Here is an 18473-nt window from a genome sequence, read left to right on the forward strand (position 1 = left end):
GCCTCAGACACTTACCACTTACTAGCTGTGTGACCCTGGGCAAGTCACTTAACCCCAATTGCCTCACCAAAAAAAAAAAAAAAATCAGTATATAACCTACATATCAAGAGAAATTTTGTAGAAAAATAAGAAATGGAACATATGACTTATTAGACTTATGTATAGGATAAAAAAATATGAATTAATAAAAATGGAGATCAAAGTTAGATATAAAATGGATTTTAATTACATTAAATTTAAAATGATTTGTACAAATAAAATGAATACAGTTAAGATTAGAAGGAAAGAAGAAAATTGAGAAGAATTATAGAGGGTTTATCAGATAAAGGTCATTCCCCAATTGATAAATGGTCAAAGGATATAAAGTTTTCCAATTAGAAAAAAAAAAATTATAGTCATAGAAAATATATAAATATATAAATGCTCTAAATATTTTTATTAGAAAAATGCAGAGTAAAACAACCTTGGGATATCATTTTACACCTATTAGATTGTCTAAAATTATAGAAGGGGAAAGTAACAAATGTTTCAGGGGATGTGGAAAAATTGGGATACTAATTGATTGTTGTGAAATGATGCAACCATTTTGGAGGACAATATGGAATTATGCCCAAAGAGGTATTAAACTACACCCAACTTTTGACTCCATAATGTGATTACATTATCTATTTTTAAAGATAATTAGAGAAAAAGGAATATAACCTATATATTCTAGAAAGTTTATAGCATCTCTCTGTGTTGCCAAAGAATAGGAAATTGCAGGGATGCCCATCAAATGGGTAATGGTTGAACAAGATGTCATATTTGATTGTTATAGATTTTTATTTTGTTACAAGAAATGATGAGGTTAAATGGTGGAGGAAAGGTAGTGAGTTCAAGAACTCACTACACGATCACTCCAAAAAACATCCAAATAATGCCATAGGACAATTCCTGGAGCAGCAAAACCAAAGATATGTGCTAAGATCATCTTCCAAACAAGGAAGCCTTAGAGGGTCTAAGGGAGCTGCTGTGCTGATACAGGAATAGAGCCCAACCCCACAGTCATGCTGATACAGATCCAGTAGCAGGAAGCCCTTGCCAAAGAAAGAGACCCCCAGAGCCTCTGAATCAACTGCAGTGCCATTGTTGTCTGGAACCAAGCTCACAATCTAGTGAGAGGGCTGAGCCCTTATTAGGGAGGAGATTACAGGGGTCTCTGTTGATGCTGAGGTGGAAATTGGTTTTGCACCCCTGCTGGAAATCAGGAGGTAGGCTTGAGTAGCAGCGGCCCAGGTTGGGGAAGAGCACAGACTTGTTGGAGCTGACAACCATAGCATACAAAGCTGGTTGATTAGCAAGTTGATCTGGGGTGATCTACGGACCAGGGAACTGACCAGGTGAGTGAAGAACTTGATCCTCCTTAAATCATACCACCTGGCACCTCCTGAAGCTTGGGATAGTGTGGCCTGGAAGCAGTGTCCCACTTTAAGGAGCTAAAAGTCAAGTAAAAGAAAGGCAAGATGAGCAGACAAAGGTGAGGACCACAGAAAGCTTCTTTTGTGACAAGGAAGATCATGGTGTACCCTCAGAGGAAGATATCAATGTCAGGGCCAAAGGACTTTCAGGTGTTTGTGATGCAAAGACATGAACTTTATGGAAAATTTCACTTTCAAACACAAGAACCTAGAGAACCATAAAAAATTGGAGTTGGGGGACATACCTGGGGTTGTGTAGTGGGTGCCTGTCTTGTCTCTGAGGCCGGATTTTGGCTGGGGTCCCCCTGGGTCCAGGGTGAATGCTTTGTCCACTGTGTCATCTAACTGCCCCATGATAACATCTTTAGGGTAAAACTGAGGGGTGATAGGAATGCACTGGGGGAGGGAGAAGGGCAGAGGTAGCATGGAGTGAAATCCCACATGAAAGAAACAGGAATGGGCTTATGGAGTGGGGGAAGAGATGGGGGAGGAGCAGGGCAGTAAATGAACTTTACACTCATCAGAATAATCTCAAAAACCTTAATCTCATCAGAGTTGCCTCAAGGAGGGATTAACACATACACCCTATTGGGTAGAGTAATCTATTTAATCTGGGAAGTAAATAAGCCTAACCCTCATCAGAATTGGCTGAAGGAGGGAATAACATTCACACTCAATTTGGTGGAGTAATCTATTTTACCCTGCAGGAAAATAAGGGAAGGGGACAAAGAAAGAGAGAGGTGCAAAAGAAGGGAAGACAGATTGGGGGAAGAGAAAGTCAGAAGCAAATCCCTTTTGAAGAGGGATAGAGTGAAAGAAGATAGATAATGGATTAAATATCAAGGGGGAGGGAATAGAATGGAGGGAAACAGTTAACAATAGTAATCATGAAAAAGAGAAAAGGGGGGAAAATTATACAAAAATATTTATAGCAACTTTTTGTGGTGGCTAAGAATTGGGAATCAGGGGAATGTCCATCAATTGAAGAATGACTGAAGAAGCTGTGGTGGTATATGATTGTTTTGGAATGGTATTGTGTTGTAGGAAATAACAAAGAGGATAGCCCCAGAAAAACCTGGAAAGACTCATATGAACTGATGAAGTAAGCAGAATTGGGAGGACATTGTGCATAGTGACAACAGTACTGTTTGATAAGCAGTTTTGAATGACTTAACTACTCTCAGCAATACAATGATCTAAGACAATCCCAAGGGACTGATGATGAGACATACTATCCACCCCATAGATAGAACAGATAAAAAGAACACTTGTGGATTGTACATATATAACCTATATCAGGTTGGTTGCTGTCTTGTGGAGGGGAGAGGAAATGGAGGGAGGGAGAAAAATTTGGAACTCTAAATCTTATGAAAATGAATGTTGAAAACTACCCTAACATGTAACTGGAAAAAAAATAAAATAAATTTTTATTGTATAAATAAAAAGAAGAAAGAAAGAAATCATGAACTTGGATCTTTGGGTTTATCAAACACTAGATTACTAATGTCATTTACAAGCTTCTATCATCTATCTAATCTATTGCACTGATCCATGACTCTGTATCTTAGCTAGTACCAGATGATTTTGATGATTACTTCTTTTTAATGTAGTTTGAAGTCTGGAATTTCTGGGCTGACTTCCTTCACAATTTTTTTTTTAATTCCCTTGATAGTGTCGAACTTTTGCTTTTCCAGGTGAATTTTGTTATTATTTCTCCTAGATTTAAGAAAATAATTATTTTGTTGTTTATTTGGTTTGGCAATCTATAAGTAAATTAAATTTAGTAAAATTAAAATTGAATTATATTGGCTCAGCCTACCCATAAGCAATTTATATTTCTCTGATTCTTTGGATCTAACTTTATTTGAGTGAAGAGTGTTTTGTAATAGCATTCATATAATCATTGGGTTTGTCTAGGCAGGTAGATTCCCAAATATTTTATATTATCTGCCATTATTTTAAGTGAAATTTTACTCTCCTTTTTTTTTTCTTTTTTTAGTACATAGAAATGTTGATGATTTATATGGGTTTATTTTACATCCTTAAACTTTCCTGAAGTTGTCAATTATTTCGATTGATTTTTATTTGATTCTTTTGGATTCTCTAAGTATACTATCATATTATCTGCAAAGAATGGTAATTTTGTTTCCTCATTGCATATTTTTATTCCTTTAATTCCTTTCTCTTATCTTATTTCTATAGCTGGCAGTTTTAGTACAATATTGAATGAGTGGTGATAATGGACACCCTTGCTTCACTCTTTTTTTTTTTTTTTTGCAGGGCAATGGAGGTTAAGTGACTTGCCCAGGGTCACACAGCTAGTAAGTGTCAAGTGTCTGAGGCCGGATTTGAACTCAGGTACTCCTGAATCCAGGGCCAGTACTTTATCCACTGTGCCACCTAGCCGCCCCACCTTGCTTCACTCTTAATCTTGCTGGACAGGTATCAAGTTTATCTATATTACAGATATTGTTTGCACTTGGTTTTAGATAGATATATTTATCATTTTAAGAAACTGATTACTATGCTTTATAGTGTTTTGTTTTGTTTTGTTTTGTTTTGTTTTGTTTTCACTGAGAAAGAAGTTTATTTGATCATTCAAGGTCTATGTAAACAATTTTTTTCCACAGAAAACAATCTAATCATTAAGCAGAAGAAGTAACAAATCACCTTAGATTCAGCATTATACACTGGGAAAGGAAGAAAATGTACAATCTCTTCTGGAAAAAAGTCTGATTTCTCAACTGTTTTCTGAATGCTTGGAGAACTTCAAGATCACAATTCTGTAATTCAGTTGACATGTATACACATTAGGACTTGCAGGGATGAGTAAAAAATCTTCCCAGGGCTAATGACATTCAAAAACAGAGTTAAGGTGCTATCTGGCCAGGGTTCTCTCTTAAAATCCCAGCTCTGGAGGGACAGCTAATTGGCGCAGTGGATAAAACACAGGCCCTGGATTCAAGAGAACCCGAGTTCAAATCTGGCCTCAAATACCTGACACTAGCTGTGTGACCCTGGGCAAGTTACCCAGCTCTCATTGCCTAGCAAAACAAAACAAAGCCCAGCTCTGGATGGGGAGTAAGGGCTCACAATATAAATATCAACGTGTGTTTCTAGGATTGGTCTCTTTGGAGTCAGCCCTCCCCAACCCCATTCTAGAGCTTCACTAAAGTAATTAACCCATCACTGCTTTAATTCTGGAACCTAAGAGTCAGATCTATTTATTATTATAAGCACACTATAATATATATTTGAAGGAATTTTCTTCTTTTTGAAATGGACAAAGCCAACCCCAGTCAACCGATCAATTAGTTAAATAAAATCTCCAAACTCAATAAACAGAACAGAAATCATAGGGGAAAATAATTTAAAGTCGGGACCATTTAAATTATTTCAAGCAATCTAGTAAGAACAGCACTGCATTTTCCTCCCTGGCCCCCACAAGTTTGAAAAGTAAAGAGGTAGACAGACTAAATAACCTGACCCTTGGGTTCAAGGCCCCAAATTCTCCATCCCTTCTCCACCTCCCATTCATGAACTATCTACTCAACAGCAGCTTATGACTTTGGTGTTCTTTTGGGGGGTGGTTAACCTATGTTCTTCCTTGCTTATGGATCTGATTTGACCATTATATCAGTCACGATGCAGAGCTCTACCAGCAGGCCCTGGCATCTGCCTTCTGCCCAGGTGGGTAGGTGTCTGTTCCAGTTCTTGGGGAAAGCCACTATTTCTAAAGTACCAGCAAATCGTGAGCAGAGCCCGTGCCACCAGTAACACATTCAGACCAACAAGGAGGGCTGCTTGAATCTGTGATTGAGATGGTCAGCATAGGAAAGGAGGAGATGACTTTAAAGATCTGGAATTTAAACTGTATTAAGGCTGTTTCCCCTCCCCCAAAAGGCAATCCTAGGCTATGCTCCTGGGCTCCCCAAAGAAGAGGAGCCCTTGAAATCACCACAGCTCTAGTGCAGGATGGGAATCGGGATGAACAGCACAAGTCTTTGTTCAATGATGTCTTCCATTATCCAGAAGGCTTCTGTATTTTGTGTTTAGCAAACCACTCATCACTTCTGTCTGCTGCCATCGCGGCATCCAACAATTTGTCCCCATTTGAATCTATCTTAGAAAGTTCTCGAAATGCTTCATCGCCCACAAAACAAATTTCGTGTCCATCAGGGTCCGCCAGAATAACCACTTGGACTGTGGCTTTCCCAGGTGTGTCCAGACTGACCAGGGGGGTCAGAATCTTCTGGTTCTCCTTTTTCATCAATGCTTCTATGTCTGGTAACTCTTTCTTTGGACAGGAGAAAGCAATCCTCCCAAAGGCTGACCCATGATCCACTGCTCCCTTGATGCCCTGCAACTCCAGCTTGCACTGGTTGTCTGCATAGCCCAGCAGGGCCCTTTGCTGCTCCTCATCCTTTTCATAAACCCTCATCCCCAGCAGGTCCGACCAGTAGTGGAGGGAAGTGCTCAGGTCAGAGACCGCCAAGGTCACTTTCAGCACTGGGTCTGAGGGGGGCTGACTGTGGTTCTTTAAAAAGAACTTGTAGCCTCCTGGGGCTTCAGTTTCAAACACTCCCTCAGCAACCTCACGGAGCGGCCACTCAGACTTCTTGGCGTTTGTGACGGCCTGGCTGGAGAAAAGTGTGAGGCCCAGGAAGTCGTTTCCGAGGTGATAGTCACCAATGCCATAGTTGTAGGTCAGCTCTGCCACGAAGTGATTGTCCTCGGGCCCGTAGCCCACCATGGTTTTACTCCACTTCCCATCATAAGGCCCATTACAGGAAGCCTTGCAGCCTTCCTCAAATTCCTCACGCTGAAGGATCTTCATCCCCAGCAGGTCCCGGTAGAAGCGCGCTGTCTGGAAGCGGTTGCCCAACTTTGAACACGAAGTGCAGCGCGCGCCGTGAGGCCGTCGCCGCCGCCGCCTCCGCCGCCTCCGCCTCCGCCATCTCCGTGTGTTCCTGAGGGCGGGCGCCGCGCCTTCTCGGGCCCCTGCTCTATAGTGTTTTAATAGGAATGGTATTGTATTTTGTCAAAGGCTTTTTCTGTATCTATTGATATAATCATATGGCTTTTGTTGTTTTTGTTATTGATGTCAATTATGCTGATAATTTTCATAATACTGAATAAGCTTTGAATTCCTGGTAGAAATCATAGTGTATTATTTTTGTAAAATGACACTTTAATCATCTTGCTAGCCTTTTACATAAATTTTTTCAATATTCATTGAGGAAATTAGCCTGTAGTTTTTTCTCTGGTTTTGCTCCCCCAGATTTAGGTATCGAAACAGTATTTGCATCATAAAAGGAATTTCATAAGACTCCTTTACCTATTTTGTTTCAAATAGTTTATACAATATTGGAATTATTCCTTAAATGTTTGAATCGATCTGGTCCTGGAGGTATTTTCTTAGGGAGTTCAGTGATAGCTTGTTTGTTTGTTTTTTAAAAATAGGTTTAAGTATTTTATTACCTCTTCTGCTAATCTAAGCAGTTTATACTTTTGTAAATATTCATTCATTTCACTTAGGTTGTCAGTTTTACTCGCATATAATTTGGCAAAATACCTCCTAATAATTGCTTTAATTTCCTCTTTTTTGGTAGTTCATTGACTCTTTTCTTTTTGAATACTTTTAATTTGGGGGGCAGCTAGGTGGTGCAGTGGATAGAGCACCAGGTCTGGAGTCAGGAGTACCTGAGTTCAAATCCGGCCTCAGACACTTAACACTTACTAGCTGTGTGACCCTGGGCAAGTCACTTAACCCCTAATTGCCTCACTAAAAACAAAACAAAACAAAAAAACCCAAACCTTTTAATTTGGTTTTCTTCCTTTTTAAAAATCAAATTAATCAATGGTTTATCTATTTTTTCCATAAAACCAGCTCCTAATGCCATTTCCTGGCATGGTGAGTAGACAGTCACCATGTCAAACTTCAGACTTTCTCATACTATTGTTTCCAGAATGAGTTCTAGGATTTGGAAAATTTTCAGTACTTCTAAAGTTCTGTGATCTGGGGAGATGTATGATCACTACTCTCCTGGTCTTCATTCTGGTCCTTACTCAAGAATGACCCCTGATCCCTTAAGACAATAATAAGTACTGCTCCTCTGGGCCCCTGTTCCCTTGGAGCTGGGAGTGATATTTACTCTCAGTGTTTCCACTCCAGATTAAGTGAAAACATTCCTTCCTGCACTTGAGCTATGATCCAGAAATAGGTATAGTTAATAGAATTTTAAAATGGAATCTGGTCCTGGGTCTGGTGCTAGAAGGAGTTTTCAGAAATCTCTTTCTGATCAGTTGACAGATCCCCTTACTATCTCCAGCTTCAGAACTCACAAAGCTGTTGCGACTTCTGTTGCCACCACCTAGTTCCACCACTGGTGTTTCATCCACATGGAGTCTGGACTAGCCTCCACCTCCAATCGCAGATCTCTACTTCCAACTTCCCAATATGCCTTGTGCTGGACACATATCTTACTTTGACCTTTTGTTAGCTCTGTCATTCCAGAATTCTACCTGAGTCATTATAAGATATTTGGAGGGGAATGTTGGGAAAGTTCAGTTGAATGCTTTCTCTACCCTGCCATTTTGGCTCTGCCCCTGAAAATCTCTGTAGATAGAATTCTTGTTCAACAAGAGGTAGAATTAGATGGTGTCTGCACTCTTTACCACTGGAAGGAGTACCTGATGACACAACTGGGTGGCCCAGTGGATAAAATACTTGAAGTCAGGAAGACCTGGGATAAAATCCTAATTCAGATGGTTACAATGTGACCCTGGGCAAGTTATTTAACCTATGCCCATCTCATTTTCCTTATGTGTAAACTATAGTGATTTGGATTTGATGGTTTCTGAGGTTCCCTTCTGCCTTAAATCTATGATTTTATTAAATACTACAATAAGCTTATCTATAAATTATAGGTTTTAAAATCTATGACATGGTAGGGTCCTAAAAATGCTTTCCTACTAGATTTAGCTAATCCTCAATTTGTATCTCAGCTCTTTGTGAAACTACTGCCATTATTCACTATTTTTCAAGGACTATGGCTATTGAAGGAATTTTGAACTCCAAATCTTACAACCATCATATGCTCAAGGTCACCATCTGGTCAATGGGTAGGAGGAGGGCTATGGATACTGGAATTACCTCAACCCCAAAAATCCCATATTCTACTCAGGAGTCCTTCAATATTAGATTCCACCCATGCACTGTCCTACTACTTGAATGAACAATTTAAAGTTGTCTTGCTTTGGTATACATATGCCCAGAGGTATATCTGATTCTTAAAACAATCACAAGATATTTATTACGTATCATCATCTGTCTTTTTCCATGATAAAAGCATGTCAGTTCTTCTAAATTAATGAAGGATTTGTTCACACCTAGTTTAAACTTTTGATTAATTGATTCAGTAATGACATCTGGGCCTTATGTGTTTAAATATTCAATTTAATATATCTGCAAAACTTCTTTAAAAAATACTTTCAATCCAAGTTGAGAAAATGTGACCTGTGTTAAAGAACAATAATGTCCCTCAAAATAAGCCCCACTGAAAGTACTTTGGTAGTGAAAAGACTAATTGAAAGCTAATTGAAATCTTTTTGGTTGAATATAGGATGTGAAGGAATTGGATTTCAAACTCATTCATTTTGACATTTGTGCTAAGATTAATAAGTAGTCACATGTAATAATGTGCTTGTATAATGTTTTTTTCTTGGATCCTCATAAGGCTTGGAGGATAGATGGGATAGAACTTGGATGAAAAGACTGGTGTATATTCAATTTTTACCCTGTCTTGACACCAATCTCACTCTTACACAGGTTTTAAGGAAATAGCATTATAATTAACTGGAGTTCTAAGCAAAGGTATATATGAAGGTTGACTCAAGAGACTTGAATCATTGGGAAGATTCATGGTGCTGTCTCATTTTTCCTCTCTGTTTAAGAGTCTATTATTTCATATTGGCATATGCCTACTTGGGCATATAGATGAAGTAGTTGACATGCACACATTAAAAGGTTCTATACCTTCCATTTTTTTCTGGGCTCAGGATTGAAACACTATTTGTGTGGGCTGATTTCAGAGGAAGGCAGAATGGGAATGCTGTAAGAGGTTAAATGCTCTATTGAAGGAATGAGAGCGTGTCATTTCAGAGCTCTCCAGGGACACAAGAAGTATGCATCATTTGCTGACTTTTCTAAGCACACTCTGTGAGGACGACTTCTTTGAACAGCTGGAAGGTGGTCCTTAAAGTCAAGCTTCATGGTGTCATGGTTTGTGAACTTCCTTAGTATTCTAGTACAAGATTATTTTCACATTATCCAGCTTTGACTTCTACCATATGCATATGCCATGCACAAATTACAGTTTGAATAAACAAATAAACTCAATATTCTACTTATTTGGAGGAGATATTTTATGTATTTAAGATACTTCTTTTTAATATTATTTTTTGACTTCCTTGTTTTTTAAAAAATGCAAACCTCCTAATAGCAACCTTCTTCCTCTCCTCACCCCTCCTACTCCAGTCTGTCAAGCATTTGCTTCATTAAACTAGATTCGTTATCAGGAGAAGAGTACATCACATTATATTTTGTATCACAAAATGAAACATCATGTGATGGTACATTAATGAATTACATATGATTCTTGAGCATACTAGTATGCTAGCCAACTATGATAACTAATATTGTTGTTTTTCCTTCCATCTCGAAGAGGACCATGACATTGAGGGTTATGACTTGCACTGAATTGAATTTAAGTGAGGGAGGGCTGTGAAAGGTCACCAACCTCACTGTCTCCTCCACAGCCATCTGTGTCCACTGGCGAGGTATACATCAGGATGACTTGTAATTGTCCTGAATGTTTAAGGCAATTGTGGTTAAGTGACTTGCCCAGCTAGTAAGAGTCTCCGGTAATATTTGAACTCAGGTCTTCCCAACATCACAGTCAGTGTTCTATCCATCGTGCCACCTAGATGCCTCTGATAAATAATGTCACAGAGGACACAGAACATTCCTAGCTCTTTCATTCTCTCTGAGAGAATGTAAACCACCTAAGCAAGACAGTTGATGGTGTGATGTAAGCCATCACTAAGAACCCCCAATAAATCTGAGCCCAAGTCCTGAGGGGGACTCTGAGTAAAAACAAGGTGACTATAAGGATTCTGATTAATAGTATATGGGATAGTTATATATTAATATGCAGCTCATCAATCTCTGTTCTTCAGCAGTTAAAGACTCTTTATGTTTTACTGAGTTCATTGACAAGAAAAAAAAGTAATTAAAAATGAAGATGTAACGCTTAGCCCCATCGCAAATCATACTTCTATTGTTATTCGTGCTTTTATACATAAGCACTTGAAGGGTATACATCATAAATTTTTATGATGTACATGAAGAAAAGTGGGTAATATTCCAAATAGGTAATAACTTAACAAATTGTATGGAAATGAATGGCAAATGTGCCACTGCAGCTTTCTTTTAGATACACACAGCAATAACATTCATCACTTAGAGGCATTCTTATTCAAATACTTATATATTCTAAAATCTTCCTCAATGTGCAGATTTCATGGCCTCTTTTAGTAATTTTATACATTTTATGTACATGAGAACACAAATGAATCATCTCTCTAGAGACTACCTAACCTTCCCCACTGTGTTTTCCTGAAAGATAGAAAATTACATGGAGAAGGGCTTAGCTTTGGTCATTGGATGAGCTTAGTAGAAGCCAAAAGGTTTCTTTGTTCACTATTAGCTGTTGTGCCCAAGGTTATGGATTTTTTTTCTAGGAACTCAATAAAAAAGGTAACAAAAAGTATCGCAACAACATCAAGGCGATTTGCTTACCAGTAAGCTCAGGACCTCTTCAAAGATATATCCATCTCTCTTGTCCCAGAAGAGTTCCCAAGAATAAGAGGGGTTTTTTGGGTGTTCCAGAAGATTTTCAAGTTCTATAGAAAACTGAGTCTCTTTAGGACAAAAACATATCACCAATGGCCAGGCCAAACAGCAGGAACAAATATATATTTTTGTTTCTTTGTTTTTGCAGTGCAAGTGCAATGAGAGTTAAGTGACTTGCCCAAGGTCACACAGCTAGTAAGTGTAAAGCGTCTGAGGACAAACTCAGGTACTCCTGAATCCAGGGCCAATGCTTTATCCTTTGTTCTGCCTAGCTGCACCCACCCTGCCAAATATTTATTGAAATATTTTATTCCGCCCAAGCAGAAATTATCAGAATAATGTATTCACTTTCAAAGCTCTTTGATTTCTAAACATGGCACTATACTATTACTCCTTGCATTCCTGTGTTAATCTGTTTTGGATGTCAACATCATCCATAACTTTCCATATTCACCATTGTCCACTACTGTTTTCTGAGGTAGGTTAATATAGATCAAAATCCCAACAGTTCCTGTTTACATTGTGTTGATAGTAATTATGATATAGCAACCAACAATATGATGCAACCAACTATAATTCTACACTATATTCTTGTTCACACAGAATAGGTTGCTATTGAAACAGAAATGATAGGAACTTTATGGACTGTGTTGGCAGGTGGGGAAGATGGGAAAAGTGAACATTCCAGTTAGCAATGTGTGATACAAAAGAAAAGGAAAGCCAAACATGGTCTGGCATACTCATTGTATTTGTGGAGGGCAGCTACAAAAGGATCCAGAGTAACAATGGCTAGAATATTGGGAAGCTCTCCAAAATGAAGTTCTGGAGTCACAAACTGAAACGATATGAAGATGAAAGTGAGAAGCTTTCCAAAGTAAATAATGAAGATACAGAAGAAATTCATCAAACACTTTAAATGCTTTGCTATTTATTGTTTTAATAAAACATGCATAGAAGATAGAAGTAATGATAGAAATGGATACAGAAATGATGGCTCTATCCTATAGCAGCTTATTTATAGTACTAAATGAAACAGGGCAGAAAAAGCAAAACAAATTTGATTTTAAAAATCATATTATTGGAGCAGAAAGGGATCCAAGGGAGGATAAGACAACTATATGGAGTGGAAGAAGATAAAAGAGAATGGAACCAAAGTCAGAATCATTCAACTCTACTTCTCTGGAAACACAAAGCAATAACAACAAAAAGCTTATGGTAAGTTGAAATCTAAGCTACAAGGGCAGCTAGGTGGTGCAGTGGATAAAGCACTAGCCCTGGATTCAGGAGGACCTGAGTTCAAATCTGGCCTCAGACACTTGACACTTACTAGCTGTGTGACCCTGGGCAAGTCACTTAACCCTCATTGCCCCAACAAATAAAAAACAAATCTAAACTACATAAGGTAAGCAGGAAAAAAAAAAAAAAAAACTGTTCTCCTTGAATTCAAGTCATCAAGTCAGACCCAAATCAATTATTTCTCAGGGAAATGAAACAAGTAACCAATGTGATTAGTGAATTACTATAAATTATTATTAAAAAACCAAAGAGAAAAAAAAGAGATACCTAATGCCTAGAGAAAAGTAAATGTTGACCAGATTAAAAAATGAGAGTGGAATTTAGAAAATGTTGAACAATTAGATTCTTCCAAAAATTATACATTATCGAAGGTAGGTGAATAGATACCTAGAAAACAAAATGGTGATCACATAAATGATTTCTTCTAGAATAGATCATGCCAAACCAAACTACGCCCCCCATTTTCATAGGAATGCTAGGCTAGTTAATTAGGACAATGTGTGTATGTATGTATATATGTATGTATGTGTGTATGTATCTTCACACATATACACATATATATTCATACATATGCATACATATACATGTGTACATACATACACATGCACATTTACACACATTTATACATGAATATATCCACACATAATACATGTATGTATACATGCATACACATTTATAGCATGTCTAAGTATATGTGTGTGTACACATACATACAGTTATACATATACATATGAATATATAGCCATACATAATATATGTAAATACATACATATATGATGTGTGTATGTATATATATTTCTAGTCTTACATGTAAATTTAAAGTGTTTTTAAGGGGAATTTTTTTGTTCTTTATATGATGCTTACTTCCCAAAATAATCCCCTCCCTATTCCCATGAAACTTTCCCTTTAACAAAGAAAAGAAAAAAACACATGACTATGCCTGATATGATATGCAACATTCCCTAACCAGAGTTCTCCATTTTTCTAAGTAGTTGAGGAGACTATTTTATCTCTGTCTACTGGAGACAAAATTGATCATTGTATTTACATTGAAGTCAGATGCTAATCAATGGTGTTTTTAATTATTGCAATTATTTTGCATTATATTCACCCAGTTTAGATTTTAGCAAAATATTTATATGTAATTTCAACTTGGAAGAATTTCTATAGGACTATGTATATATGCATGTGTATGTATGTATATAAATAAATACTTATATAATATTTATATGTATAATAATTTGAAGTAGTTTAGAGTTTGAAAAAGCAGAAACAATAAAACATGTATAAATATATATATATATACACATATAGTTTTTGTTCGTCCAAGTTTATATAATGTGTGCATGATGCCAAACAGCTGGAATACTTATCAGATTTGAAGATGAAAGCAACCTAAGAGGAATAACTCCACAATGGATGTCTGAGGCTACATTTTAAAAGTTCATGGCAGATTGAAACACTGGATCGAATTGAATAACATGAAATTGAATAAGGATAAATGTAGTCATAGTCACAGAATTGTAGGCCTGGAAAGTTCCCAATGTTATCTAGTTCAACATCTACTCAAATAAAAGTCTTCTCTAAAATTTACCCCAATACTCTCTCTCTCTTTTTTTTTTTTTTTTTGGTGAGGCAGTTGGGGTTAAGTGACTTCCCCAGGGTCACACAGCTAGTAAGTGTTAAGTGTTTGAGGCCAGATTTGAACTCAGGTACTCCTGAATCCAGGGCTAATGCTCTATCCACTGTGCCACCTATCTGCCCCTTACCCCAATCCTCTTAAAGAAGCACATTATACTTTGACATCTCCAAATTTTATCAAGTTTTTCTTTTCCTTAAGCTTAAATGTACTTGTTTATAACTTCCACACATTCTCTGTCTCCTCATCCATCCCCACCCTTCACCCCCTTCCCTACTGCAGTCAAGAAACTTCTACCTGGCTTCCAATCAAGACTGACTACTCCTCTCTAAATTAGCTTCTAAATAAGACCTATCCTAAACATCTAATAATACTTGTACTATTAAAAATACTTACCTAGATAGATTTCTGAAAAACCTTGAATGAATTAAAAGAACTGCTGCTGAATGAAGTGAAAAGAACCAGGAGAACACTGTACAAATTAACAGCAATATTGTATGATAATCAACTTTTATAGACAGCTCTTCTTAGCAACACAATAATCCAAGACAATTCCAAAGGATTCATGAAAAATGTTCTCCATACCCAGAAAAAAGAAATTTGGAATCTAAATGTAGATTGAACCATACCATTTTTCCTTTTTTTTTTTCTTTCTTGAGCTTTTTCCCTTTCATTCTGATTCTTCTTTCACAACATGACTAATGTGGAAATGTTTAATGTGATTTTATATATATATTAAACCTAATTCAGATTGCTTGCTATCTTGGGGAGGTGGGAGGAAAGAGACAGAGGGAGAAAATTTTGGAACTCAAAATCTTATAAAAACAAAGATTGATGGGGGCAGCTAGGTGGCGCAGTGAATAAAGCAGTGGCCCTTGATTCAGGAGGACTTGAGTTCAAAACCAGCCTCAGACACTTGATACTTACTAGCTGTGTAACCTTGGGCAAGTCACTTAACCCTCATTGCCCCACCACAAAACAAACAAAAAACCCAAAACAAAACAAAACAAAAGTTGAAAAATATTTTTACATGTAACAGGAAAAAAATACTATAAAAATGCTTGCCTACTCAGGATACCTGAGACGTTCTTTCCTTCAAGAAAATTTATGCACAATATGAAATTCATTATTTCACATAAAACCTCTCTTTTTCTGTCAACTATGATTTTCATTCCCAGTAACATGAGAATATTCAGTACGCATGATGCACAGTACTAAGCTATCCTTCTACCTTGGATGTAAGTTTCTGACAACCATATTTAAAAATAGTAAATAGTCTATAAGGCACAACTCAAAATTACTAGTTTCCAGGGCAAAAAAAAAAAAAAAAAAAACTTCTTAATTGGATGGGGAATAGTTCTGACTACCTATTTACTATATCTGATTCATTTATTCCTCTAGGCTTTCCTCTTTCCCACAATCAAAGTAATTAACATGATAACTGAACAACTATAATTCTCACAAAATCTAGTCTCTATTTCACTATATATATATTTTTTTCCTCTCACCAATAATGACCAAGAAAAAAGAAATCTTCCTATGTTAGTCCAGGAGAAAAGTGCAATTCATTTTAGGATTTGATCTAGTTTATTTTCAAATGCAATTACAAATGGGAAGTACTCTATTATCTTATAAACTGGATGGGATATGAGCCTGGGGACAAGACCTGGAACCTAGTTGCCTAACTCCGAGTGCCTAAAACATTTATAAATAATGCAATAGTAAATAAATTAAATCATATAGTAAGAGGAATACTTAAGGTGAAAGGGTTAGTGGCAGATTCTGTGTTTGCTATCCCTAACCAAAGGGGTCAAAGAAAGACCTCAAAATGATAAATGAGTTATATATCATAGATATCAGGATCTTTTATTTACATAGAATCCTGAAAGGATAGCTCATTAAATTAGAAGGAACAATTAAATACCTCAGTATCCAACCACTCTACCAAAAATCTGCCTTATCTACGGAAACATTTTAAAAGCAACTCAAATTAAGAATTGTATTATTGGTACAAAAATATAGAAAAGTCAGGTTAAGCTGTTATTTTTATACTATATGGCAAAATACATTCCAAATGAACTCCTGTAGATAAAACACCATTAGTGGAACTAGGTGCTAGTGATGGAAGTAGCAGCAGCTTTGGGGCTCCAAGCCAGAGACAATAAAGAGACTTTTAACTGGTAAGAAAGAGATTATGGAGACCCCTGTGTTGCCACTGGACAAGGGGAAAAAAGCATAGAGCTGCTTTTCAACTCCTTTCTCTATAGCCTCTTTTGGGTCATAGTTCAAGAGCAAAGAGGATCACTTTAACGTTAGAGGGAGTGGAAGCCCTAAGGGCAATATCATTTTTAGTTATAAGGGATCATAGACCCTGAAGAGCAATATTAATTGCAATGCCAAGGAATCAGGGGCCCAAGGATCCGAGTGCAAATCAGGGGAACAGTGACCAAACCTCTCCCCAGATCATACCTCTTTGGAAGCAACCAAAACTGCTAAATTCCCAGAATCAGCTCATATGTGTGTGTGTGTGTGTGTGTGTGTGTGTGTGTGTGTGTATGCATACATATATACATATCAGTGCAAACAAGCCTAAGGCTTGAGACTGTACCCTCCTCTCCCCCTTACACATACACATCAGTAACAGAGCTCATCTTTATTTACTTTTGTTTTACATTTTTAGGTTTAATTTTTTTAATTATAAGTAAAAACTATTTTAAACATCTTTTTCTTTAAATTTTGAGTTCCAAATTCTCTTTTTATTCCTCATTTACCTTGTTCCTGAAAATGCAAACAATTTGATAAAGGTGCAGTCATACAAAAAATATTTCTGTACAAGCCATGTTGCAAAAGAAAGTACAGAAAAAGAATTTCAAGAAGAAATGAAGTTTTAAAATATGCCTTGATTTACATTGGGACTCTGTTATTTCCTTCTCTGTGGGTGGATAATCCTTTTCATCATAAATGCTTTGGAATTGTCTCACATCGTTGTACTGCTAATAGCTAATTAATTCACATTTGATCATAGTACAATATTGCTATTACTGTATAAAATATTCTCTTAGTTCTGCTCGCTTTACTGTGTATCAGTTCATAAAACCTTCCCAAGTTTTTTCAGAGACCATCCTGCTCATCATTTCTCATAGAACAATAGTATTCTATTACATTCATATGTCTCAACTTGTTCACACATTCACCATTTGATGGGAATCACCTCAATTTTCAATAATTTGCCAGGACCAAAAAAAAAGAGTTAGTGTAAATAAAAGCACCCATTTTAGGCCATAATGTGTAAAAAATACATTTAATAAAGGACCTTAGAAGCATGGGCTAAAAATTAATCAAATACTATATAATCTAACACTGAAGAATGAATGTGTCAAAGAGCAAATCATAGAAACATTCAATATTTTCAATAGAGAATGACAACAATTAGACAACATACCAAATTTTGAGGGATAAAGCCAAAACAGTACTTAGGTGAAAATGTATATGTCTTAAGGTATAAATCAGTAAAAGAAAGAGCAAATCAATGAATAAGGCATGTTTCTGAAATTAAAAAAATAAATAAATAGAAAAAGAAGAAATTAAAAATCCCAAATTACACACCACAATGGAAATCTCAAAAATAAAATATATATTAAGATAATTGAATATAAGAAAACCATTGAACAAAGAAATAAGTTTACAAGATTTTTATGCAAACGATAAATAAATCATTGTTAAAATTTTTTACCAAAAAAGAAGAAAACCAAATCACTAGTATCAAAAATTAAAATGGTTAATGCATAATGGTTAAATATAAAATTCAAGCAATCATTAGGAGTTATTTAGCCGAATTATATTTCAGTTAATCTGATGCAAAATGGATTATTATTTTAAAAATTAACTTGCATAAATTAACAGAAGAGGAAATAAGATATTTAACCCTATCTTAGAAAAAAGGAAATTAAAAGGTTATCAATGGGGGTAGCTAGGTGGTACAGTGAAAGTACTGGCCCTGGAATCAGGAGGACCAGAGTTCAAATCCGGCCTCAGACACTTGACACTTACTAACTGTGTGACCTTGGGCACTTAACCCTCATTGCCCCACAAAAAAAAAAAAAAAGTCTATCAATGATTTTTAAAAGACAAAAAATTCCTAAGACCTGATGGTTTTACAAATGAA

At 36.6% G+C, this 18473-nt stretch overlaps 1 protein-coding gene across 1 annotated transcript; it reads right to left on the reverse strand.

The window, feature by feature from the left end:
* Positions 1-5170: 5170 nt before the first annotated feature.
* LOC122731327 (glyoxalase domain-containing protein 4-like) lies at positions 5171-6415 on the reverse strand. The gene is given in 2 exon segments (XM_043971360.1): positions 5171-6339; positions 6341-6415. Coding segments are annotated over 2 exon segments (933 nt in total). The 3' UTR covers positions 5171-5481.
* Positions 6416-18473: the final 12058 nt, after the last annotated feature.

The sequence above is a fragment of the Dromiciops gliroides genome, chromosome 6, assembly GCF_019393635.1.
Source record: "Dromiciops gliroides isolate mDroGli1 chromosome 6, mDroGli1.pri, whole genome shotgun sequence".
Classification (NCBI taxonomy): domain Eukaryota; kingdom Metazoa; phylum Chordata; class Mammalia; order Microbiotheria; family Microbiotheriidae; genus Dromiciops; species Dromiciops gliroides.